Source organism: Oreochromis aureus, linkage group 23, assembly GCF_013358895.1.
Source record: "Oreochromis aureus strain Israel breed Guangdong linkage group 23, ZZ_aureus, whole genome shotgun sequence".
NCBI classification, from domain to species: Eukaryota; Metazoa; Chordata; class Actinopteri; order Cichliformes; family Cichlidae; genus Oreochromis; species Oreochromis aureus.
In genome coordinates this window covers 35,179,091-35,204,654 of record NC_052963.1, presented here as the reverse complement: position 1 = coordinate 35,204,654, position 25,564 = coordinate 35,179,091, and the positions used below count along the sequence as shown (strand labels likewise).

The following is a 25,564-nucleotide window of genomic DNA, read 5'->3' as shown; positions in this document are numbered from 1 at the left end:
CAGCAGTTTACCCTGATGACACCCAGAAAGACATTATTGTGATTTACAATATGGCGATGTGATGCCGAAGACATGCATATTCAGGATAAGTGTTTTGCCACACGTAGTTCTGCTTGTGATGAATTTGTTATATTTGAACAACCAAGCAAGTTCCAGATACGTTTGTGCAGAAGATGCTGAGACTAAACAGGAACTAGGGTTTTGCTGAAAGGTAAAACCAACCTGCACTCTCATCTTTATGCACAGACTCCAAACATCAATATGCAGAATTTGTAGGTGAGAGACCATATTTTTAGTACACGGAGCTTTCTGGGTTCGGCTTGTAGTCCAAATGCTATGGACCACAGGTAAACTCGCAGGTAAACAGTCGAATCCATCAGATAACCATCAGCTACCATCTTGTGATGCCTGGAAGACAGACGCTGAAATCTTGGCCCTGATGTCTGCTGGTGGAACTGGAAGCTGGGCTCCAACAACCATGGCTCAGTTCATACATCCTTAATAACAGAGCTGAGTGCTCTAACTGAGCATTAACAGCCACACAAGGGTGTCATAGTATGGGAAGATGGAACTGGTATACCGCCAACAGGAACCCCCCTCCTCCAAAACACTGACCTTTTATGTAACTTTTATATAATTTTTCACCACCACCTACTTGTGCATTAACAGTTCCACAGCTGAGACCCCATCAGCGACCCTTTAACTAGAGTGGAGATTGGAAAACAGGCGAATAAAAAGAAAAAGAAATGGAAAGCAAAATCAATACTGCAGTCTGTCTCCATCCCAGCTGGACACTGAACTGTAAACACAGGCAGGGACACAGAGACAGGACGCTTCGTCGTGTGACAGAAAGCACGTGTGCAGGCCACTCAGCCAATCCCTGTTCACACACAAAGCGAGCAGCCAGAAGACAACCCTCGTCCACCGATCTGCACACGGAATGCAAAATAAACAGGAACGCACGGAGCAGAAGGAGCACAGCGGCGGGTAATGACATAAGTGCGGGTTTTTTGGGCTTAATGTTGCAACATTTGCCTCTTGCACTTTGTTAATTCGGCCGGGTAGAAAACCTAATCAGCCTGCGATGCCCTCAGTCAAACTGACAGGTATAGTGAACCTGGAGGATTGAGTTGTGCTGACCTTGTGCTTTCCACACTGCAATACAGACTACCTCATCACAGCTGACAGCACTCAGCCGCACCTCCCACAGAGCACAATGCCCGCAAAGCGAACACAAACTGGATGGAAGAGACAGTCACAGGAACTCCCTCCCACACCCACAGACAGAGAAGACATCCTGCGGTAACCATGGAAACCCTCCACTTCCCAAAAAGATGACACGTCAGGTGTTGCGGGATGACCCTATGAGTGCCTGTGTGTTCACCTGGATCGCTGTTAATCAGTCGAAGGTGAGGAGGCCACAGGTGGATGAGGAAGAGGCAGGAAGACTCAGAATAGAGAGGAAGAGAAGGAGTGTGGAGAAGTGAGACGTTTATATTTCAGTCTCTAATGCTAGCCACCGGAACCAGAAAGGCATATGTGAGAAACAAGCACACACACACAGTAACAGATAAACAAGTGAGGGAGGGAGTGTGGAGGAGAGAGGCAGATGGAGGCAGATAGATGGAGATAAAACAAGGCTAAAGTCAGGAGGGGCATCACAACATCCACCCACAGGATTGCTGGTCTGGCCCTGATGGGAGCTGCAGGTGATGGATGCTGTCCCCTTTAACTGTCTGGCTACACCAGAGCTGCACAGCCACCTAACGGATGTAATGATCTGCTGCTGATGGCACGCTGAAGTCTACAGTAGCTAATGACCATATGGTACATTTAAAGGCAGCAGCCAGAAAGGCGGTTTGGAAACTTCTGAAGTGCCTTTGGCGATCCGGTGTGCTTCATAGTGTCTGAGGAAGCAGGGAAGGATCCATCTGAAACAGACTCGGGTAACTTTGAGCTAATGAGCTGCAAATGGTCTGTGTATCAGATGTAATCCTGGCTGCTGTGACTTTGTTCATACAATCCAGCAGCTTCTGTCTTCCTCTGAGGCAGTCATGAGGAACAAAGACGATCAGCAGGTCGTTCCCCCGCAGGCCAAAAGGCTGCTGTGGACAGAAGGCAGCTCAGAAGTTGTACCACAGGTTTAGCAGCAGCAGCAGAGGTGTGAGCCCCTGGACGGCCACAGAGCTCTGCTCTGTCCTGGAGCTCGAGCCGCTTAACAGCTGTGTCCAGCTGTGCTACAGGGAGACACTGGGAGCTTTGTTCCCCACAGGGGGAGTCAGTGCTGTGTGCGTGTGTTCATAGTTTCATTTCCACAAAGGTTAACGGCCTGTAGCTTCGACCAAAGCTGCTCTTCCCTGTGAGGAGTGTCTCCCTCCCAGACACACGGGCTCCCAGCAGCGGGACAGCCTGGCACAGCCGCCAGGATGTGTGGAAAATTTGAAATGCGCCGAGCCAACGCTGTCCACGGCGAGCGAGCGAGCGAGCGCATTCACACAGTCCAAACGCGAGACACGAACACAGCTCCGTGTGGGCTCCTCGTGGATTTTACCACCAGTAACAACAGTGATAGTTAAAAACGAGCGAGAGAAACAGAGAAACAACGCGTCGTTAGCCCCACGGCCAGCCCCGCCAGCGAGAAACCATCGACAGTGTGCAGGAAGGAGAGCGCCCGGTAATCACGGACACTCGGGAAACAACAACAAAAGAAAAGAGTCCACGGACAGCAGGACAAACCGCACCTCCGGGACACATCAGCAGGCAATCCCCGCTGCTACTTACTCAAATGAACCGGTTCCACTCGGTCCGGTGGAGGAGGAGAGCCGGGCGATCTTCCGGCTGTGTCGGGCGGGATCTGCGCTATGGAGACTGGAGAGCTCAGGCTCTGAGCCGCGAGGACTGAACGTAAACTGTGGCTTGCGTCATTTCACCAGGATGCCACTATTGCGCGCAGCAATGCAGCCATCTTGCTGAGGAGTGCCCCACCGAGCCACCAATCAGCGCCGGGCCCGAGCTGCACATCACCGCTGCGTAAAAACGCTCCGAAGGCGCTGAGCAGCAGGAGAGCTGCTCGCATTCACGAGACACGCACGTAAATGTGCACATAAACAAAAGTGCTGGAAATGTACCGAGTACTCACCTACCTCTGTCGTGTACTTTTACTGCGTTTTCATTTCTTCGCACCGTATTAAAATAACCGCCAGCGAGTGTAAACATGGGATCGGTTCAGCAGATACTTGTACTTTTACTCAAGTGACAAAAACAGATTTAAATACATATTTCTGCTAAATATGATGAGCACTTCTTGCAGCAGGGTTTGAATCACTCTGACAGTAATACCATGGCGCATACTGACAATTTCCCAATTACACGTCTGTCACGTTGACTCGAGTGATTTGATGGGGGTGTCCGCCCACTGCACAGAAACCTCTGTCGGAACAGAAATGATTTTCACATCTCCTGCCTCTTTGTTCCACAAAAGCCAGAATATGTTCATCATTTCCTCTCAAATAAGATTTGTTTTAAAAATGGAATATTTTAATCACATGAGAACAGTCGGTGCAGTAAAACAGCAAAGCGACATTTTTAAGCCTCCTTCTGTTTGACTTTTTTTTTTTTTTTTTCATTAAATCAAGCACTCTGTGTTCAGACAGCAAGTTCCCTTTCATTCGTTTTTATTTATTCTCACCCTGTCAACTTATTGGCTTATTTCTGCAGATCACACAGCGCCCCCCTGTGGCGCCGTTATCCATCCCGTCGTGCTGTTGAGGGTGTGTCTGCTTCACCCGACATGGTCCAGAGGCTGTTGTGGTGTGAACCAGAACCTGAGCAAACAGCCCTGTAGTAATTTCAGTCAACATACATATTTACACTGACACGTGACTTAGTAAAGCCTTCAGCAATATCAAGCTCGGTGCTGAGATCCCGCAGCTTATCCATCACCAATCCTCCTCAGCTGTGATCAACGTGTACATATGATAAGGCCCGAGACCACCAAACAAGTAAACCTATGAACACGTTTAAATAAAACTGATTGGTCAGTGGATTAATTTGTGAGAAAGCAGTTGACCAGCACTGGACTGAGTTAAAGTGGTCAGAAATGCATAGAGAGAACAACAGTGAAGTAATATGAAGTGGAAAGTGAGACAAAGTTAGAAACAGTGTGGTCCATGTCATGGTCATAATCCATCAGATAGAATCTGCTCAGACAAAAAAAACAAAGTGTAAGAACCTAAAAACAACTCCCTTATGGCCCAGAGACAGTACGTGGGTCGCCTTGGCACGCGATACCATTTGCCGAGGGCAAGAGAAGACATCATCCCCAGCTTCCTTTCGATTCATAAGACTAAGGCCGGTGACACGTGAAGATGCACTTCCTCGCGGTCGCTCCCCATGGCGGGATCAGACCAGTCACAGGGCAGAACGCACCTAACGTCTGTCAGAGCTCATCCTTCTCCATCTGCTTGAAGGCCTCCAAGTCTTCTTGCCAATCAGCCAGCAGTTCGTCGACCGACTGGCTGCTTGAGTCCGTGTCTTCCTCGGGCTTCTCCGAGTCTCTGTCCTCTTGAGGCTGAGCCGCAGCCGGCTCCGCCTCTGCAGGACTGGCTTCCTCTTTTGGTGCACCAACTTCCTCTGCAGGACTAGTATCTTCATCCACTGGACTGACTTCCTCCGGAGCGCTATCGCCTAGCTCCAACGTGCTCATCTGTGACTGGCCTATAGGTTCATGTGAGGTGGGAGTCGTTGCCTCAGTCAAGCAGTCCTCCTCCGTTTCTTGCACATCTCCACCTGAAAAGGAAGCAGGGGCGTGAGACGAAACAGCTTTACACACAAACACTGCTCCCCTCCCTCCTCTGTAATCTATAGATGCCTCCTGGTAACCATTCTCAGTCAAAAATAGAACCGTTTTCATCAAGAGGCTGACAACTATAACAGCATGATGCTGAATGTGAGTCATGTTTCCCACAAGATAAAACCTTCCTCACATAGCTCCACAACTAAACTGAGAGTCGGCTGCGAAAATGAACCTGGCAGACGGATGCAGTGTGAATTTGACACAGATCTGGTCAGCGATAAAGCGTTTTCAGTCTGTTATCTCTTCTAAAAATGCAGCCGCTTTTTCAGCTGCAGATTGTGAGCGAGTTAAGGAACGAGTGCGCCCGTTTAGGACTGCCGCTAACCCAGAGGCTCGCATGATTCAGGTGCAGATGGGTGCAGGCGATCTGGTCATTATGGTGTCACAGTGGCTCTGTGGTTGCACAGACTCGCCATTAATCAAAGGATCTGAGATCCAAGGTCTGCAGAGTGCACAGCAGATGCTCAGACCCAACAGCTCCTACGGTGCAGATGTGCAACTGGAAGTCATTCTCATAATAACGGCCTCTCTTTAAACTGTTCAGGATTCGTTATAAAGATTTGTTTTTACAGCTGTTTATATCAAAGTAAAAGCAGATAAGTGTGGTCAAACCCTGCCACTGTCCTGTCTTCCTGTGAAACCTATGATGACCAAAGACAGAAAAAGCAGCTATGACATAAACTCTTTGAAGGAGGAAATAACAAATGACACATTTCTGTGATTGCACCAAGCTTCTCTGTGAAAGTCGGGAACAGAAACCTGAGGCAACGAGCCAGACTGCACAGGATGAAGACCCACAAGCATTACTACAAAGAGGAAAAACAGAGATTAAAGAAGAGAGAGGGAAAAAAAAAAGCGCATACTTACTGCCCTCGATCAGGCTTCCAGGAAGAGGTTTACCTTTGAATATGGCCGCTGCTCATCAAAAAGGACAGAGTTTGCAAGAAAGAGAAGAAAGCAAGACAGAGAAGAGAGAAAGGCACTGTTACACAGAACAGAGAAAAGGAGGGAAAGAGCGATAAGGATGCAAACCTCCCCCATTTCCCATTATAACCACAACTAGTGGGTGGTTTTGGAATAAGCCACAAGCTCTGAGACTTCAAATAACGCCCGAATCCCTGCACCCCATCTTTATTTTATGGAGCCACGTTAAGGCTCAGTCAGCGGAGGCATAAAAGCACACTGACGTGATGAGTCTCACGAAGCGAGCGGAGAGGAACAAAGAGGAACCATCAGGGAGAGTGTCACACCTCTGTCTCTGGCTTTGTCGCTCAGCAGCACCTCCACCTCTCTGTACTCCTTCAGCGCCTCCAGCAGGATGTTGCCTTCCTTGTGGAACAGGAAGAGGAGAGGCAAGGTGACGTCATCGGTGCTGCGGCCATCCCCCGCCATCTGAAAGAGTGGAGCTGTGTCGCTGCTGCTGCCCTCGTTATCGTCTGCAATGATAGGGGTTTTTTTGTTTTTAAGAACAGCTTCTCGTTTTTCTAGATGAAACATAAAAATAACTTATTGTTTCGTGAATCTGCTCAGAAACGTGTTGCTTTGCTGTTTAATCACGATGCTGTGAGCAGAAATTACTGGGCTGGCTGTCTTTGAGATAATTAGGTTGTCGAGCACTAATCTAGTCACTGAGCAGTCATCTTCCGTCTCGTGTTATCTGCTGCTCGCGCTCACCAATGACTATGCCTCCAATGGCGCCAGCCTTCTGGATGTGCCGGGCCTTCTCTGCAAACATGCACTGACCCCTTTGGAGCAGAGCGATGTGACCCTGGATGTACTCAGCGTTAGCGATCTCACTGCAGCCGCTGTAGGGCTCGGCCACAGTGACAAAGCCCCGCACCTGCACAAACGAGGCAGAAAAGAGGCGAAGTTACAGAAAGAACAAAGACCAACACTAACAGCACGTATCTCAGAGCTCTGCGAGCAAGCACTCGTGTCGCCATCTGTGATCCTGAAGAAGAAACGTGAGAGCCTCACTTACAAAAGCCCAACAGAAGGACCCTTTAGTGACCACTTGTAACCCCGAAGCTTGGCGAGCCCACTCACCCCTGTGGAACTTTTGGAGAGATCCGTGCCAAACTGTGCCGGGCCAGCGGTCAGCACCACCCTGCCAAAGAATGGATGTGAGACGATTTGAATGGCTCTCGGAGGCAGCTGCTCTTTCTGCTGCTGACTGGACAGCTCCATCATCTCCTGCATGAACCGCACGCCGTCCTCCGCTGCCACTGCGCTCACCGCCTATGGGCGACAGAGAGAGCGTTTAAAGGGTGAAAGAACGTCTGAAAGTCTTCAGGCCCAACAATGTCTGATATCTTGTATGCGCACATGCTCTTCTGCATTTATTACTTATAAATTATAAAGAAATATTTTCAGATTTTAAAAGATATTTTTCCCCCATTGCTTCCAGAGACTGACTGGGTGGTCAGAGCAGTTCATAATGAGCTTCTTAAACCTGGTTATTCTGATTCTAATGCTCAGCGTGAAACAGCTGAGAAGCAGCAGTAAACCCATTTATCTCAGCTATGGATACTGTGTTTGTTCACATCTGGGCTGCGTGGTGTTGACCTGTGTAGCATGCTGGACCAGCTGCACCCTGCCATCCTTTAGGTGGATGAGACTGACTCCCATCCTCCTCAGCAGCTCCAGATGTTCAGGGTTGTTTGCCATGAAGTCCTGAGCCCTGAGGGGAGGACGGCCCATACCAGGTTCCCTGACAGAAGGCATGGGAAGAAGCAGCGAAAATGAAAGACAGAAGAGGTGAGCGATTATAGAAAACAGATCATTACTCGCAGCCAGGTTTAACCTGTTTAGCGTGCATACCTGTAAGGGGCGGGGCGCGGGCAGCTCTTATCAACGGCGCTACGGATCGGTTCTCTCAGGATGCGAGGGAAGGCAGGGTCAGGAAACAGGAGGTGCGTATTGGGGCAAGTCCAGTCAAAGTTTGAGTCGTCCAGCTCCTCCTCTGACTGAAACATCAGGAACCAGACGTTTAAATCAAAAGGTGTCCATGGTTTCATCACTTTCTAAAAGTTTTGTTACAGCGGAATGGTTTTCGTCACCGTTCGATTTGAGGGAGCAGGTGAGGAGTGAGGGGCCATGGAGAGAGACAGGGGCAGCAGGTGTGCCTCAGTTGTGAAAACGTAGTCCTCCACGTCAAACGGTATGTCGTCCGGTTCAGCAAACAGCAGGAACAGGTACTTAAACATCTCAGCGAGGAAGAACGAGTCCATTCTGAAAAAAACGACCACATAAATTCTTTAATTTCTGGGAACTGCAAAGAAGTCTCCTTACTGCGCAGCGACATGGATCCACATGTTTGATTCGGCAATCAGGGACACCCTCCCCAGATTTGTATCTCCTCCCAGTGTAGTTTATAAAATGCTTTCACCACAATCCCCATCCAAAGATTAAATGATGGCATACCATCGACTGTGATAACATTTTGTTTTCCCCTTGCATTATCTCCTGTATGCAAATCTAATGTGGTGTAAGCATATCTAAACACAGTGCCTGGTTTCACAATCGTCACTCAAATAAGGAGCCTATCGTTCCCACCGATCCTCGTGGCTGCCAGTCCGTACATCCTTCATTGCTGCGAAGCCGCAGGGAACACGAGCAAAGCGATTGAGGTTGTCCATAATGGTGCGACCTGCCTCCAGGTAGTAAGGGTCTCCTGTGGCCTGGCAGAACGAGAGGGCAGGCGTGCGATCACCACACAAGGACAGCACATCAGTGAATTTTAATGAGACTACATATCTATAAACACATATCAGTGATCTGTATGTTGAAGGGTGCTTAATTATTCCAGCATTTCTGACAAACTAGATAAATTCTCATGCACCTTGAGATATGTCAGAAACATAGTAGAAGAAGCAGGCTTAGCATAAACTACTGCATGTTATTAAACCCGCACTGTGAAATGAGAATGCCTGCATTATGTCAAACTACTTGATAAATTACCTTGTAAAGGAAATAGGTGCTCTCTGCAAATTCAGGCCTCAGGGGATGTTGGGCCCAGTGTACCCTGAAATCAGTAGTGAAGGCCTGAGGACAACCGGAGAAGGACAAAGGGGTCAGCGCACTCGTGCTAAGCAGCATAAATAGAACAGACAGATGACGGGAAAATGCAGCGGTGTAGTAATAAGTGCAAGCTTGTTCGTTTCAAACTGTTTTAGTTGGCAGCACAAGTCATATGAGGTTATCTGACCGAATGGTTAAATTTCACTGAGCAGATAGACTACCTCTGGCAGGAAGTTGTGTTTTTTGGTAACTTGGTACAACATCTCATGAGTCTCGATGGCAGGGCGGATATCTCCCTTCAGCACCTGGGACATAGGAAATGTTAGTCGTGTTCCTGAAATGCTTAACGACCAGCAAAACGTTCGAGTTCACATGATCTAATCTGACCTGCAGCCCTGGGAAGAAGGCCAGCAGAGAGTCCATCCAGGTGCGAGCAGGAAGCAGAGGTTTGTGGATGTGGACGTCCAGCAGCAGAGGAGGCTGGCTAATGTACTTCATGATAGATGCGTAGTGCTAAATGGGACACGCAAAGAAGATACAACCGTTAAGATAAACAGAACAGACTACATTTTGTTTTATTGCTTATTAACTGTAAACTGTGACCCGGTATGGTGCGACTTGGCAGGTGTGTGTATGTTTCCAGTCCCGTCAGTGAGAAGAGAAAAGATAAATACAGAAATCTGTCATGCATAAAAAAGTTCAAACTATTCTTCTTGGGTAACAAACTGTTCTGCGAGCGTCACATGAACAGCGACCTTTGTGATCAAGGACTCGGCTCAAGCGAGCAACCTTAAATCTGTAACGCTGCTTCATGAGGGAGATGCCATTGTGACAAATGCTATTATTCACACAGTGAAGCATCAGATTACTCCAGCAAAGCGTCTGTGTGTGCGTGCTTACAATATTGAACCGCTCCAGAAACAGGTCGTCTCCCAAGAGGACGTAGGCCTTTAGCAGGTATTCATAATACGAATCAATTCCTGCTCCGACTCCGCTGTCTGGAACACACAAAATCATCACTTTATAAGACGAGAGGAGTCAGAGGACACATAACAGTTCTAGTTTACCCACAAGATCCTACCGTACTTCAAATCACTTTTCCTATTTCCTTCCTTCAATAACAAACACTGCCCCAGTCTTTCTCTCTCTTCCTCAGTCACAAGTCCTCCCTATACCTGCTCTCTCACCTCTTCGGACCCACTCTCCAGAGTGGATGTTGATCGTGGTTCCCACCAGATTGCTGTTTCTCTGCCTCTTCTCCCAAAGAAAGTCCAAAGCTCTCCGGGCATGGGCCTGTTAGAGGGGAAGGGTGCTTTATCGATTAACCAGGAAAAATCAATCTGCAGCAGCTCTGCACTCTTTGAAGGATTACAGAAACTGACTCTGTGCTTATTCAGCAGTTTACTGCTGCCAGGAACTGAAACAGTGTAGAGCACAGAGAAAGCCAAAGAAAAATACCTGTAATCAGAATAAAACGCTGATTTAAAAAAAAAAAAAAAAAAACAGAGCAAATATTTCCTGATGTGACTCGTTTTATTATATTTCCACGAGCGGCTTTTTAAAAAAGAAAATTGACATGTGCAGAGGATAAATAAAGACATATTTAGCTGAATGACAACATGGCGTTGTGCTTACTAGAATAGTTCAAGGAAACGAGACTCGGCTTTAAAATGATTTGACTTTATGTGAGGTCAAAAATCTGCAGGGCAAACTAATGAAACAGAAACACCATCAGGTGCTTCCTGATTAACATCAGCGCAGAAATGAACAGAAATGATGACAAGCAGCAGTTTTCAAGTCTGCATGCACTTGTGTAACAGCAAAAAGGGAACTGGGAAGATGTTGTTGTTTTCAAAAAGAGGTGACAGAGCTGAGTTTACTCAGTTACCCTAAATATGTGCAGCCCCAGGCGGATTGGGGCGGGGGGGGGACACAGGCAGTTATGATGTATCATTGTTAATTTAAGATATGAGCACTGTTTAAAAAATACATGTTAAACAAGAAAAAACAGAATGACATCTCACCTGTAAACATGAGACACTACGTGGCATTATAATATTTACATATCATTACATAACAGGATGGTTTCATAAAGCCAAGGATTTGCAAACTGATCTCAAATGAAACTTAAACTGTGTGTTGGGTGTGGCTGCTCGGGACACAAAAAGAGCTCTTAGACAGCCATGAAGTGCCTCAAGGCGCAGAAACGGTGACACGATACAACTAAAACAGAGACATGTGGTGTGTAAGTGATTGCAAATGTTTAAAAGACTAAGAGCTCAATCTGAACTGGATCAGCAGAAGAAAACGGATGGATGGAAAAAGATGTGCATTTTAAATTACTGCTGAAATGCGCTGCTCATAATGCTTTGCTGAGTGCTAATGTCCCCGCTGCACCACGTGATCATACGACGGCCACGTGTTACCTCAAACACAGGGTCCCCAGTGAAACGGCTTAAAGCGGCAAACTCCAGGATGATGGTTCCTGCGCACGCTGTGCAGGTGTCCGTTTCTGTGCCCGTCCTCGTCTCGGGCCCCCTGACACCATGTTTCAGGTTCACCTGTCAATCGGAAAGGAAAAGAAAAACATTTTAACTCTGCTTTGAGAGACGCGTTTGATCTTGCGAGAGGATTTGCATGAAAACAAGTCAGCCGAGAGAACGTCTGCATCGGGAAGCGGTGACAGCTGCGAGCGGAGCAGTGAAGCAGAAAATGGAAACATGAAGCCGTGAAGTGACAGAATGCCCCGAGCAAACGCAGGTAACTGTTTGCAGTATGTGAATAAACTCAAACATTTCTTTTGTAATAGACATAAAACAAATCATCTTTACTAAAGATTCTGTAAGTCTTCTATTTTTTTTCATCGCACAGACGTGGATCGACTCTATGACTGCGTCACATATGACCTGCACTCTTCTTACTGAACAACAAGCGAGCTGCTGCTATCCTCCAAGCTGCAGAACATCAATAATACCCCTTTTAAAAAACCATTTGGAAGCCTGCTGTGGACATTTAGTGCATTTAATAAAAGAAGTCACACTGCTAGAGTTGGCTTTTGCCCAGAGGCAGGGAGCAGGACACTGCCTCAGTTAGGGAGACCCTGCATACCTGCACTTCTACGACTTGCAGGGGTCAAGGATAAAGTAGGCATAGGAGAAAGAAAGCTGTATCTTAGTATATAACAAAATAACCTCCCACAAGCCTACATCAGTTTACATACATTCTGTAATTCTGCCCGAGTGTTTCTGTCTTACCCTGGGATAAGGCAGGCCACTGCTGGTGTTGAATGCCGGCAGCAGTCGGAGCCCCAGGTCTTTGGCCATGTGTAGGAGCTCATCCTGGTACCACTGCATGTGCTGACCTCCTTCTTTCAACATCACGGCCATGGAGTGTCCTCCCAGCAGACCTCTGATCAGACGCACGCACACACAACATCCACATACAGCGAATTTAGTACAACACAATCCTATCATTTTAAAATGTGGGACAGTGCACGGGGTTGTATTTGTTGACTTTAACTATCTGAAGACAATTTAATCCAATCTCACCCGAGGACTCGAATGTTGGTCTCAAAGACGGACACGACGATGTCGTTGTCCAGCCGCACGTCTGACAGGACTCGCCTCACTGCGTCTTCAAACTCTGTCGTCTTATTTAAAAGCTGCAAGCCAGAAACGGATGACTGTGAAACTGGGCTCTATTACACATAGTTTAAATATCAAATGAAATGCACTGGAAAGAAAAATAATCCCAGAAATACCTAACAGGAAATTTATATTTAATATTAAGGACTCCAGACACATTGCACAGATTTAAATGTTAAGCAAAACAGCACATGGAATCATCTGTTCTACACAGCATGTGATTCTTATTCTTTTATTATTTTTCATTAAACAAATAAACATCAGGAGCAAACAAAGCGTACTCACCACCAAAGTGTCCAGAGTATCGATGAGGGTCAGCGAAAACCTTTGAGGGGGAAATCGTAACAGTTTATCAAGAGTGACACAAACAGACAAAACCTCCTGACGAGCTCCAAAGCAGTAAAGTAAATAAAGCAACTCGGACTGCTGTGGCCATAACAAAGGCAGCCTGGTACTCACTTGCCAAGTGCATCATCTATGTCTCCACGGCTGGGCTCGAGCCCACGGACTCGTCCTCTGCACGTTAGAGGCATCAGCTCATCTGCTGGGTACGCATGGTCCTGGGAAACACACAAACACACTTTAGACAAAGTGCTGATGCTGTCAACCGGACCGTGTGTTCGCAGATTTGAACAAATAAAAAAAAATGCTCACATAATGAACTTCTCTTAGCTCTTCTGTTTACTCACCATATAGTTCTGATATGCATGGTCAAACATCTCAACCACTTGGTTCCTTAAACAAAAGCAGACAAACAGAAAGAAGTCAGCAGGTATAACATCTGCTCAGATGAGAAAAAGCATGAGTGTTTTTTCTTCAACTTACTTCAATCTCTGCTTCTCCTCCCGGGACATGGCCTGTCCGGGGCTGCATAATGCTCCCAACAGTATCAACAAGAACAGTACTGGCGGCATTGTGGCGTGCTGGGAAGATTACAGCTAAATGCACACAAACCTAAAGTACACTATCTAATCTAATGAGACCACCCAGAACAGCGTACACTGCTAAAACTAACTTATTCCATCCCAATCGTTCTTTTTTTTAGCTTTCCCTGTGAGGTAATGTCTAATGAGCAATGCTCAAAAATAGCACGAAGAGTCAGTTTTGGCTACTTACGCTCTATCGGTGTAGACCCCAAAGAGTGGCTGGGTAAAATGTGCGTCCACAGCTGAAACTACGGGTAAAATATCCCAGCAGGAATGAGTTCAAGTAACCAGATATTTAAGCCTAGCTGACAGTATGTGCCAGCGACTGGTTGTAGTGGAAATATGCGCCACCTCTTGGGAGCAGGTCCCTGTACGTGTCACACCTGTTTACGTTCCCAGGTTCTCACCTGGGCTGATTCTACACAGGATGTGTGACACGTTGTCATGCAAAACCCTGACGTTACATTTAAAACTCCATTAAGACGAAACCCTGCCGAGCCAAACCAATCCAGCTGGAAACCAAACCGCTGTTTTCCAGATGCTTTTTGCCTCACACACCAGTGGAAAGTGTTGGGAAAGCTTCTCGTTTTTACGTTATAACGGTTCCCGGTGATCTTTATAACTCAATGTGAGCCAAACCAAAATGTTCCGAGTTAACAGTCCATGCCTTATCTGTATTTATAACTCTTGTCCTCAAACAGCCTGGTGCAAATTAAACCAAGAGTCTAGGCAACACCTCCCGCTATCACCTGGCCTGTTAGAAGAAAAGCTTCCTACATGCGAGTTAATGATTTCCTCCTCTTGACAGCTCTCTTTCGTCTGCTACTTAGAAGAAGCCGAGCACTTGTCGGTCTCTAATTAGCTGAGCGGTGCTAACTAGCCGGGCAGGTGACAACAGGCGACCCGGGAATACGAGATGGGTCGAAAAAACACCTCTCCATCGCTGAACGGCGGGCCTTTCCCGGGTATCTTCTCCGTGTTTTTTGCTATTAAGTTGATAATTTCGCCGTACGGCTGTGTTTCCCCAAGCTAGCTGCCGTCAAAAAACCGGATGCTATTACGATGAAAACGTCAACAACATCCGCTTCCTGGACGAGTAGGCGGGGTGGTCGTAGGTTTTCTTTGTCCTGTGGCACTTTCTGTCAGGCTGAGAAACAGTTAAAGACCTCTCGGTTGGAATTTGATAATGTAACTGTGAGTCAGTAACCAGCCTGTCAGAAAACACATAGGCATACTGATGATGTCTATATGGGAGTTACACACATTACCTCCGGTAACATGACGGTTACACAACGAAGCGGAAGTGCTACCTGACAGTCAAAAATGAGGAAAAAAAAATAAAGGGTGCACTTCTGTGTCGTTCATGAAAGCTCAGAAAAAGTAGGTACAATCCCAACGATTAAATTTGCAATCACGGCCTTTAATCTAAGGCAAATAACACTATAATAATCTAATAATTATCAATACCGCAGACGAAACAAATTCAGCCAAATATCTGTCATTTTATGTGAATTCTTGCTTTCATTGTGTTTTCTTTGTTTACTATTAGTAACTTTTGCTTGTATGGCACACAGTTATTGCTCCCCACCTGTAAAACTACATATTTCACTTATGTGACTGTCCTGTGACTGTATGGCCACATGAAAAATCTATTCTAACTTTTTACTACTTTTCTGCACGCGCTGGTAGCGCTACAATTAAGAAATATCCTGATGGAAAATGAATGCACCATAAATGCTGAGTAAATTCAGTCCTATCAGTACATTAAAAAACAGTCCGATATGTGTGTGTGTGTGTGTGTGTGTGTGTGTGTGTGTGTGTGTGTGTGTGTGTGTGTGTGTGTGTGTGTGTGTGGGGAAAGTATTTAATTTGAAATATTTTAATATAAAAGCGGATAAAGTTCATATTTACTTGTTATGCAATTTCCCCCAACTAACTACATTTCCCATGGATCTTTGCGATGTTACTTGACGTTTAGTTGTTTGACGTTCACATGACAAGCATTTCAGCAAATCCCTGCCCAAGAAAACAAGTTATAACCAGGGATCCACTTCCCTTAAAACTGAAATCTATGCCAGCGGCTCTCATAAGGAAAGACCGTGCAGGTAAGCCGGCGATCGTCTTTGGAGCTGCTTTTGATGCTCCATAATTTCCTTTTCATAGTATATCAGTTTACAGCCCATCTTCTGTTTACATACCGTGTGGTATATTATAAAGTTTGTGAGTCAGAACAGTGCGCTGATGTCAAAGGCTGTGGCTCGCCTGTTTGTTCTGCGGTGTTTCTTTTGTTTCACTCCAGTGTGCCTCTCTGTGCCAGAACATGATGTCTATCATGGCTCCTGCCGCCGACAAAAAGCTCACAGGACTTGTTGCAGCCACATTCACTCCGATCACCAGTGAAGGGTAAGGAGATCTGAAGCCCCTTTTCTCCTGTGTGTCTGTTCAGTAAAAGTGTGTGAGATGTATGGAAACTGGGGAGGCGCAGGGACGGGCATCTTACACACCTGTTGTCAGGTATTCTTTTTTTGCCACATGTGTAGGCCTATATTTTTCACATTCTCCCAAAACAGTGAAATCAACCTATCAGGGATTGGACCTTATATTGACTACTTGAAAGAGAAGCAAGGTGTAAATAAAGTGTTTGGTAAGTTTACCGGAGGATTCTTTCTTTTTATATTTGTGTTTTTTCTGTATTCCCACCTGAATCAACTCTAATATTGCATGATTCATCCGCTGATTTGTAGACATACTGTTGTTTTACCGTGGTAGATATGTTGCTCCTTTGTTAATCACATTAACCCTATTCTGTGGTGTAAATATAATCTAAAACCATAGCAAGTTAGCTGAACTGCACAACTCAATAAAACATTATTGACTTCTTATAAATATCCCATGTAAGTATTTAACTGATGATTCCTTCTGAGTATAATATCCAGCTTTTTAGAAACTTTGCATCATTTTTACTCGAATTATTGCCTTTATGAAATATTATATATCACATCTATCATATCCATGCAAGGATGCAACACACTGGTCTCCTGCAGCTGCTGGGACGGCATATTCAAAATTAGTCCCAGCTAATGCATACCTTTGGTGTGAAATGTCTGAGGGTAATCAGAGAAAACAATCATGCTCTGTAAGAGTTACCGCAAAAATTCACTCTGGATTATGAATGCAATGTTTTTGTTGAACATGCAGTGACATGTGGCTGGAGGCAAAATACCCCAGAGAACAGAATGAAACATGCAAAGAAACCCCACTCAGTCTCAACTTTTTAATGTCTCTTTGTGTAATCTGATTGGTGGGATTATTCTGCAGTTTTCCTGCTGTGTCTGTCCACAAAACACTAAAAACCAGGACCCGTGAGGCAGTTATTGCACTGTTGTTCCACCAGGAAACCAAACTCCACAGGGTGCCTTTTTAATGCTGCTGTTAGCTGTTAATGAAGACCTCGTGTAATAAAAGGACACATTGGTCTTTACACTTGTTATTTGCAGTTTAAGCATTCTTCTTCAGTTCAGACACTCATCCTTGACATTTCTGCTTAAGCTGAAGTAGATTCCCACGTCTCGAGTGCCGGCTGTTATCTGCAGCTCTTTCATACACAGAGAAAAGTTGAGACGATGTCAAGATCCCGCCCTTTCCTCCGCACAGCTCTCCCCGTGAGCCAGGCGTGACTCTGAAATGCTTACCGCTTCATTTTCCACTTCACCAAAAGCCCGTGAATCACTGTAGCTCAGCCTGAGCTTCTCCTGTGTTAATGTCTCATTTCCACACTACTTTCTGTGAGTGCTTAGTCAGCAGAGGATGTTTGTGCTGATCTTTGTACCTCATTGTGTTTTTATGCTCTTCCAGCTCTATATAATTTCCCCATCATTGTCTGCACCACTGCTTTCTAGACTTGAAATAGTTTTGTCCTGTGAATTATCGCACAGTCAGCAGTCTGTGGCATAAGTTCCACGATGACTGGTCCGCAGTAGCGGTTTCCTTCGTTTCTTACAGTTTTTCTATCCTTTGCTGAAGTGGTGGCAAGTGGGCTGTGCTAGACTCTTATAGGCTATGCCATCCTTTTATGTCTATTTAATCACATGCTTTTTGATCTTGTTTGGTTTTTAAGACTGAGAATTTTGAGATTTAAGTTTCAGTGATGTGGAACTTGGACAGACGTTTCTTTGCTTGCAGTGAATGGCACCACGGGCGAGAGCATGTCTCTCAGTGTGGAAGAGAGGAAGCTCCTGGCTGAGGAGTGGTGTCGAAAAGCAAAGGGCAAGTAGGTCATCACAGGCAATTAGATTTTTACTCAATTTTTACTCAAAAACCCCCACAAAAAAACAAACAAACAAGCAGATGCACATTATAGCTATTACCTAAAGTCATCGTGGGCATTAAAGTGTTGAGTATACAGTTAAAAAATAGATATTGAGGAAATGTTCTCTCGCCACAGGATGGACCAGGTGATTGTTCATGTTGGCTGCCTGAGTCTTAAAGACACCCAAGAACTGGTGAGTTATGCCATGATTCCGTTTTCTGTCGAGCTCCTGTGTGAAAATATGTTTAAATTTAGTAACACAGGGTTAAAGTGGAGTTTCTTCCACACTGGCCTAGTATCACATACTGAGCCTCACCTTAACCAGGACAGACTTAACCTGAGGTGTACACAACACGCCCATTAGATAAGTCGGATTTAATATTAGCAGTGTGTTCAAGCACCACATGTGCTTGCAGTAAAAATAAAACACTGTTTCTATATTACTTTATACTAAATGTTTTCAATTTAAATGGTAAAGCTATCGAAATGTTAGGCAGTCACTGTGTTGCAGGAAATTTCTGGTCCCAGTCAGCGAATAATCTGACACACGACGTCCTGTGTGACAGTCACGGGTCAGTTAAAGAACAGCATGTTGTTTGGTGCGGGTTAGAGGTCCGTTCATTGTGTCACAACCCTGCTTAAAAGGGTCTGTCAAAGAAGTCAACAGATCAAACGTGTGTTTGTGTGTGTCTGTCAGCACATCAGCGTGCATGCAAGGCCTGAGTGCACAGTAAGTCTGAGTGAGTGTGTCAAAGAGGAAAAGCAGCCAGTCAGGGGGAGAGGAGAGAGCAGACTATGAGGCCTGGTGTAAAGTCTCCAGAGCACATGACGTCACACATCACGTGACCAGTCAGAGATGTTATCAGGCAATGGCGTTTATTGTGGTAATTATAAATCTATTCAGAATATCCAGATGTCATATTTAATAATTTACCTGGTTATTATTATCTAATGGGGTTTCTTTTCTTTCTTTCTTTTTTAGATAATTGATAATCCATTCATTTCCTATTTTTCGTTGTCCTTCTTCCAGGCTCACCATGCAGCACAGATTGAGGCCGATGGCATAGCAGTCATTGCTCCGTCCTTCTTCAAGCCCAGCAGTGCAGGTGTGTGATGTTTTTAGACATGCACATTGCAGCATTATTAATACATTTCATACATGACATCATGTGAGCCTAAAAAAAAAAACCTCTGCATCTCTTTTCTTGTCACCCTGCTTCAGATGTTTTGAGGACCTTTCTCCAGGAAGTGGCTTCAGCTGCTCCAACTCTGCCCTTCTATTATTATCATGTCCCATCAGTCACTGGGGTTAACGGTGAGCCGGTCTGAGTTTTGGACATTCCTAACCACACTTAAATTTCATATGTCTTTTATGATGTGTTTTTTTTCCCTGTTTGTTTTATTTCTTTAGTGAAAGTGAGAGAACTAATAGAAGGTATTGAGAAGGTCATCCCTTCCTTTAGAGGAATCAAGTTCACTGAGAGTGACCTGATGGACTTGGGCCAGTGTATCAGTTACAGTCCGCCTCACTGGTCAGTCCTCTATGGCGTGGACGAGGTCAGTCTTTCCCCTTTTTGTAGCCTTTTGTCACTTTAACCTTAGCCGTGGAACTATCTAAAAAATGTCATTCGTTTTAAAAATAGCAACTTCTAGGAGCTTTGGCAATGGGAGCCCATGGAGCAGTTGGCAGGTGTGTGTGTGACCTTTCATTTGCACGATGCTCTGTCTTTATTCCTTCTCTATGCTCAGTAGTTTTATTTCTCTGCACGCAGCACATATAATTACGTAGGATGTCACGTCAACAAGCTCATATCAGCGTTCGAGACCGGCGACCTCGTCCAAGCCAGGACGATACAGGTACTGCTGATCTCTCTACCGCTGCTGTGTGTCCTTGATCATTTGTACCACTTTGCTCACATCTGTACATCTTTAATCTGATTTCCACGAGCAGTTCAAGATTCAGGAGCTTCTGAGTTTTGCCATAAAACTTGGTGAGTGATAGCTTTGCTCTGCCAAATCGAATCTGACATAGTTATCCTTTAATGGTGTCTTTTTTTTCTGCATTTAATAATGTGCTGTTGTTGCTGACAGGTTTTGATGTGGGAGTAAACAAACAGTTGATGAACGAGCTGTCGGGCTTGGATCTGGGACCCCCTCGTCTCCCGGTGATGACATGTCCAGCTGCTCGTGCTCTGGCCATCAAACAGAAATACGACAGCATCTTTCCTGAATAACGATATGTCAATGCTTGAACATCCCTCATTCCAGTAATAGATTACACAGACATTCCCCATAGATTTACTCCATATTGTTAGGTCTTTACCCGACTATGTTAAGTGTCCTCATCAATTAACTGTGAATATGGCAATATACAGGACTGTGCAAAAGTTTTGAGTCACCCTTCATTTCTTTATATTTTGCTTCCAAGGAGCCAGACTTGTTTTTGTTCTTGTTCTTTCTTGTTCTCGAGGCTTTCAGAAAGCTGCTTCTTCACTCACTTTCGGTCCAGTCCTTGTACCCAAGCATTTTCAGAGGAATGTGAATGATTCAAGTATGAAAATGTTCCTAACTCAGGGAATGAACCAGCGATGTGTCTGCACATAACAGAAAACTTAGCAGAAAATAAATATTAAGTTAAATCTTTAAGGAACATAATTTGTTCCCATTTGTTCACCTGAATCTATGAAAAATCTCAAAGATGATGACAATTAGACACAGAATATTATTTTGCACCAAGAAGATGATTTCCAAAGAGCTATTAGCCAAAAAAAATCCTGGCATATTTTAGCACGATGTGCAGTGTGTCGTTAAAAATCTGAGCAAAGTGGACAGAAGAAGAAGTCTCATCGGCTGCAGATGAAGAGTATCTGAAAGTCATGTCCTTAAAAAACATGAAATACTCCAGAAAAGACCTGACACAGAACCTGAGAGATGATCTGGATCTCCAGCTGATCTCTGTCTTATTAGTCTCAGTGGAAGGGCGACTATCAGCACTACCCGTGCTTAATGAAGGGAAACAAGGGTATGGCTGAGGTATGAAAACTACACAAGAACTGGACTGAAAATCAGTGTAAACAGGTCTGATCGAGTGAAGAATCCAAATTTGAAAGTTTAGTTCATTATTTTATCAATATGTACAGAGGTACAGCAACGAGAAGGTGCTCTGTCATGTCTGTGAAGGTTCTCAGTCATCCAGGTCATTGTAGTCTAAGAAGCTTGGAAAGAAAAGTGTCTGGACTTCTTTAAGTTTCCTTGAAGACGTTTCACCTCTCATCCGAGAAGCTTCTTCAGTTCTAAGAGCAATTGATTGTGGTGACACTACTATAGGGCTTAAAATCTGGGACTCTCCACCAATTGCTCTTAGAACTGAAGAAGCTTCTCGGATGAGAGCTGAAACGTCTTCAAGGAAACTTAAAGAAGTCCAGACGCTTTTCTTTCCAAACTCCTTAGACTACAATCACCTGGATGTCATGGTTTGGGCTGCATTTCTGTCAGTGGTGTTGGAGAGTTTTGTTAAAACTGATGATTTATGAACATAAAAAAGCACCATCAGAGTTTGATCCACCATGCAGTAACATCTGGGAAGCATCTGATTGGCAGCAGCTTCATTTTTCAGCACGACAATGATCCCAAACACACTGCCAGCACAGTGAAAGCATACCTGGGAAAACTATCAGTCATGGATGGGCCTCCCCAGAGCCCGAAGCTCAGTATTACTAAAGCAGTGTGGGATAATCCAGAGGTAGAAACATCCAAACATCCAAGAAGCCTGGAGAACTATTCCTGAAGATCCTCACAGAGATGACAGAGAGCTGCTCAGAGTTCAGACTATGCTAAAGCATAAAGTTGCTAGACATAAAAACACAGTTTTTGCCTTATATGCTGTTTTTCCATGTATGTTTGAAACAATCGCTGCACCTGTTTCAAAATTTCATAGCAAAATATGAAGAAACGAGGGGTAGCTCCAAACGTTTGCCCTGTACTGTGTAGAATAAAAATTTAATTCAAAATAAAATACTTCAGTCATACACTGTTTAACTACAACATTATAACCACTTGCCTAATATTGAGTGGGTTAAACCTGTGCCAGAAAAACAAAGTGAGGCGTGAACAGGAGCCCTCTGAGCTGTGGTGTTGGATCTTGGTCAGCAGTGGGCTGCAGAGACGAGCCTCGTTGGATTGGAACAGCTCCTGGAAACCTTTTTTTTTTTATGTATCTTTAGCCATTTCTCAGGATTATTTTTGTGTACTAGGACCTACGGTTTACCAGCAGAACATCACATTGCAACACACTAACATAAAAAAATCTGTTATTCCCCTCACGTAGGCGTGTTTTTCATTTTGTAGCTGCTCTGTAACAGTTTCCAGCTGTTTCACATTACCAAACCTTTAATGTTCGAGGTGTAAGCAGGTGAAACGGCAGAAGTAAAAATCTTTTTTGTTTTTTGACAGCCACATGGTGTGTTTGTAGCGAGCGAATGTATTTTTATGGGCATTCTCCACTGACTTCAAAGGTTTGATATTTTAATGTAATATGGAAAAAATGATGCTGTAGAAAAGGTGGCACAGTTTTTACATTTGTGAGAATGGAGACCGTCACAAATCAGCAGTATTATCCTGGTGTGACACATAGCAAGCTAACCAGGTCTTACTGTTTGAAACCATGACTGAAGCTGATTTGACTCATGTCAGTGCTCCTATTTAAGACGCATGGAATGACATTTTAATAACAACTGGAAATGATCTCTTTAGAGCACCGCTCCCCAACCCCCGGGCCTCGGACCGGTACCGGTCCGTGAGTCGTTTGGTACCGGGCCGCGAGAGTTGAGGCTCAGGTGTGAAATGTATGGTTTTCAGGGTTTTTATCGGTTTTCAACGTTATTTTGTTATCGTTTTATCGTTAACTCGGTTTTCCTGGGTCTTTTCACGTGTGTTATGAATAAATCTTCTTTTTTTCGGTACCGGCACTAGTTTTATTTTGTTGTATTCATCCGCGACACCTCATTGCAGGTCCGTGAAAATATTGTCGGGCATAAACCGGTCCGTGGCGCAAAAAAGGTTGGGGACCGCTGCTTTAGAGTACAAAAGTTAAAAAGTGGGCATCATTGCTTCACTTCTCGACTGATTGTGAGGTTCAAAATGGACTTCAATTGAATACAAAATTGAAAATGACAGTTATGACGAGCTGTATCCGTGAGAGACAGGATAATAATGGAAGTTAAATAATATGACCTGTTGAATGAAAAGGTGTTGGACACTATAAAGCTCCTAATGATGAAAGGGAGCATTGAAGACATGAGAAGAAAGAGGCCTTGATTATTTTTGTTGATTATTGTTTGCTTTTTGTCTTAAAAGGGAAATGTACTGTAATTATAACAGTCGGGCATTTATTACTAATAAAGGAGTTGATCTCTTTGCTGATTAGCACTGATCATGTTTCTTTTAGTGTTTGTAGAGACTAACTGTGGAAAACTGAGTACACCCTCACCGCGTCCATAGGACCCGAGAGGGTATCGGCCTGGTGCTGCTGATCAAATGCACTGGAATATGATTATCAAGTGTGAGAACTTCTGTGAAGGCACTTTTCAGGTCTCTGGCATTCAGATGTTTTAATGCCAGGAGTGGACGCTGCAGTAAATTCACCCCCAAAGTCAGACCTTGCAATTCTCGGACCAACTGTCTAGTTTTTATTTTTAATCCAGTAAACAAAAAAAAAAAGGTTTTTTTTGCTTAGTTTAAGTTTAAAGTTTTGTTTCAAATGACTGAAACACATTGCCTGTGGATTCAGCTGCTGCATTAACCATCTCCCGTCCAGAATATTTTGGAATATTTTGCATTTTTCATCCTCGGCATGCTCATGAGTGTTCATTTGTGTGCTTTCAAATCATTGAGAATATCAGGCACAAGTGCACTGACTGGTTTTTGTGTTTCACAGTCAGCACATTCTTTAGTCCTTTCGGAGGAAGATCAGACTAGATCAGACAAGGAGGACTTCATGAGGTCATTGTGACACAGTATTTATGCGTTTATCCAGTATTTGTCTCTCTTAAGCTGTGTTGACCCAAGCAGCTATTTTATCAGTGATATAGAAGAACTCAAAAATGATTGTAAGAGATGTGAAGTGACGTAAAGCCCATTCAGCTAAAACACACCGTTACAGACTAAATCAGTGACTACATTTGACTGGAAACATTTTAGACTTTGGCTCCTTATAGATCTCAGCTATCTGAACTGCTTGCAGTTTTGACAAAGTTTCCTCTCTTAACTTACACATCATACCTCAGATTTGCCTTCTGCTCCTTTAAACTGCTGATCTAAAGTTTTAAACTGCATACAAAGCTGATCTTTCAGGAAAATGTTGCTTACGTCTTAAATGTTAACTGTCAATTTGTATTTCGTTAATATTGTAAATAGTATTGTATACAATAACCAAACCCAGCCACAAGGGGGCCACAAGCCACCGAGACCCTCCTAGTGTTAGTCCCAGGCCCATTTAAGGAGGAGCATTGTGTTCGGAAAGGCATCTGTAACATTGTGACCAAATTGAACATGTGGATGATAAAGAATGAGATTGAATTACGTGAGCCTGAGCTATCCAAAGCAACAGACAGCAAGACCTGCTGTTTGGTTTGGAGACATCAGAGGGACAGCTCAAAGTCAGAGAGACGAGGCTGAGAGGGAGACGATGACGATGAAGATGCAGCTGCAGGAGGACATGCAGAGTGTTGATGTGACCGGGGAGGATGCTGGGATAGGGTGAGATGGAGGCAGGTGATTTGATGTGGCGACCCATACAGGGAGCAGCTGAGAGACGACTGAATATAGCAACCGATTAGTTACAGGAGAAACTGTGGTGCGGGATCAGTAACTTGACTAATTTGAGTCATTTAACCACATCTGGCTAGTTTAAAATGGTTTTGAGTCCTTTTGCCATCACTTTCTTTTAAGCATTGTCTTTTCATTGTGGTCTCTGGATTACTTGTCATGGCAGGGAACTAATTAGTAAGTGTGTAATGAATACTGCTTTAAATGGAAAATTCAGTTCAGCTGATAATAACTGTTGACTCAAAGCATTTTAAACCGTAATGTAAAATCACCTAAGATTTCTGAGAGAGTACACCAGCCATCAGAGGACCCTCTATGAGCAAGCACTTGGCAGAGGGGGACAGAAAGAGCCCCAGCGGACCCAGGGAGGGGCAGCCATCTACTGCAGCTGGTTGGGAAGTGAGGGGAAAAGAGATGCGAGACAGAACTGAATGTAAAATAATGGAGAGAGGAGAAACACATTTAAACTGTAATACTAGACGCTTGTGGCATTTTTTCTGATTCATATCTGACCTTATCAGAGATGTTTTACCTCCTTAAAACAAGAGGAGAGATGAAAAACTGCTCTGTGGAAAAAGCTGTGGTCACTCTGTGCTTCTCTGTTATTTCAGGGCCGTAACAGACTTCCTGTGTACATGCAGCAAGACTCCCTCTCATCACAAGTGACAGCACTGAAGTCATGAAACTAGTGAGTGGTACATGTAAATAAACTCTCGCGGTCACAATTTCTGCTGCTGGTTTTGAAATATTACTTAAATTCAGTCCTAAAAATACTTTGAACGGATGTACTGCAGATGAAAACAAATTGCTTTGTATCTAATGAATACTGTGCGATGAGTGATGCTGCAATGTGATCATTCTTATCTCTTTAAAGTTTTTGTTTAAAATTATAATAATATCATTTGCAATTAACTCATAATGATAAAAAGCGGAGCAAATGCGACATCATTCTGTCCAATAATCATTTGTATCGAGCCAAGGCACA

The 25,564-nt window shown here is 44.4% G+C and overlaps 3 protein-coding genes across 6 annotated transcripts in view; 1 reads left to right on the top strand and 2 right to left on the bottom strand.

The window, feature by feature from the left end:
* Window positions 1-3,514, bottom strand: part of zgc:92140 (uncharacterized protein LOC447854 homolog) — a 30,161-nt gene extending 26,647 nt beyond the window's left edge. Inside the window, exon 1 of one of the 3 annotated variants that reach the window (XM_031726788.2) lies at window positions 3,140-3,514. The gene's annotated coding sequence lies outside the window, so the exon portion shown is untranslated. Of the gene's footprint in view, window positions 1-2,781; window positions 3,095-3,139 lie in introns of those variants that run through there. The other 2 variants (XM_031726790.2, XM_031726787.2) reach the window with 2 other exon arrangements.
* A 143-nt stretch (window positions 3,515-3,657) lies between these two features.
* edem3 (ER degradation enhancer, mannosidase alpha-like 3) lies at window positions 3,658-14,738 on the bottom strand. Its single transcript, XM_031726786.2, has 20 exons — window positions 13,345-14,738; window positions 13,209-13,254; window positions 12,979-13,079; window positions 12,805-12,844; window positions 12,424-12,536; window positions 12,130-12,283; window positions 11,302-11,436; window positions 10,063-10,168; window positions 9,776-9,873; window positions 9,263-9,388; window positions 9,097-9,180; window positions 8,816-8,899; window positions 8,411-8,535; window positions 7,915-8,086; window positions 7,676-7,821; window positions 7,421-7,565; window positions 6,902-7,093; window positions 6,530-6,695; window positions 6,106-6,291; window positions 3,658-4,788 (listed from the first exon to the last, which is right to left on the bottom strand). The coding sequence occupies exons 1-20, from the start codon at window positions 13,431-13,433 to the stop codon at window positions 4,439-4,441; spliced, it is 2,658 nt and encodes an 885-aa protein (XP_031582646.1). The 5' UTR covers window positions 13,434-14,738; the 3' UTR covers window positions 3,658-4,438.
* Window positions 14,739-15,294: 556 nt separating this feature from the next.
* Window positions 15,295-21,002, top strand: npl (N-acetylneuraminate pyruvate lyase (dihydrodipicolinate synthase)). Of its 2 annotated transcripts, none has more exons than XM_031726807.2 (12): window positions 15,295-15,550; window positions 15,745-15,848; window positions 16,016-16,089; window positions 17,628-17,715; window positions 17,890-17,947; window positions 18,785-18,860; window positions 18,977-19,069; window positions 19,166-19,311; window positions 19,398-19,444; window positions 19,527-19,611; window positions 19,706-19,745; window positions 19,846-21,002. In XM_031726807.2, exons 2-12 carry the CDS (start codon window positions 15,766-15,768, stop codon window positions 19,986-19,988), a joined length of 933 nt encoding a protein of 310 aa, XP_031582667.1. In that variant the 5' UTR covers window positions 15,295-15,550; window positions 15,745-15,765; the 3' UTR covers window positions 19,989-21,002. The 2 variants fall into 2 exon arrangements, with proteins under 2 accessions (XP_031582667.1, XP_031582666.1); XM_031726806.2 differs by having other exon boundaries at window positions 15,296-15,550; window positions 15,763-15,848.
* Window positions 21,003-25,564: the final 4,562 nt, after the last annotated feature.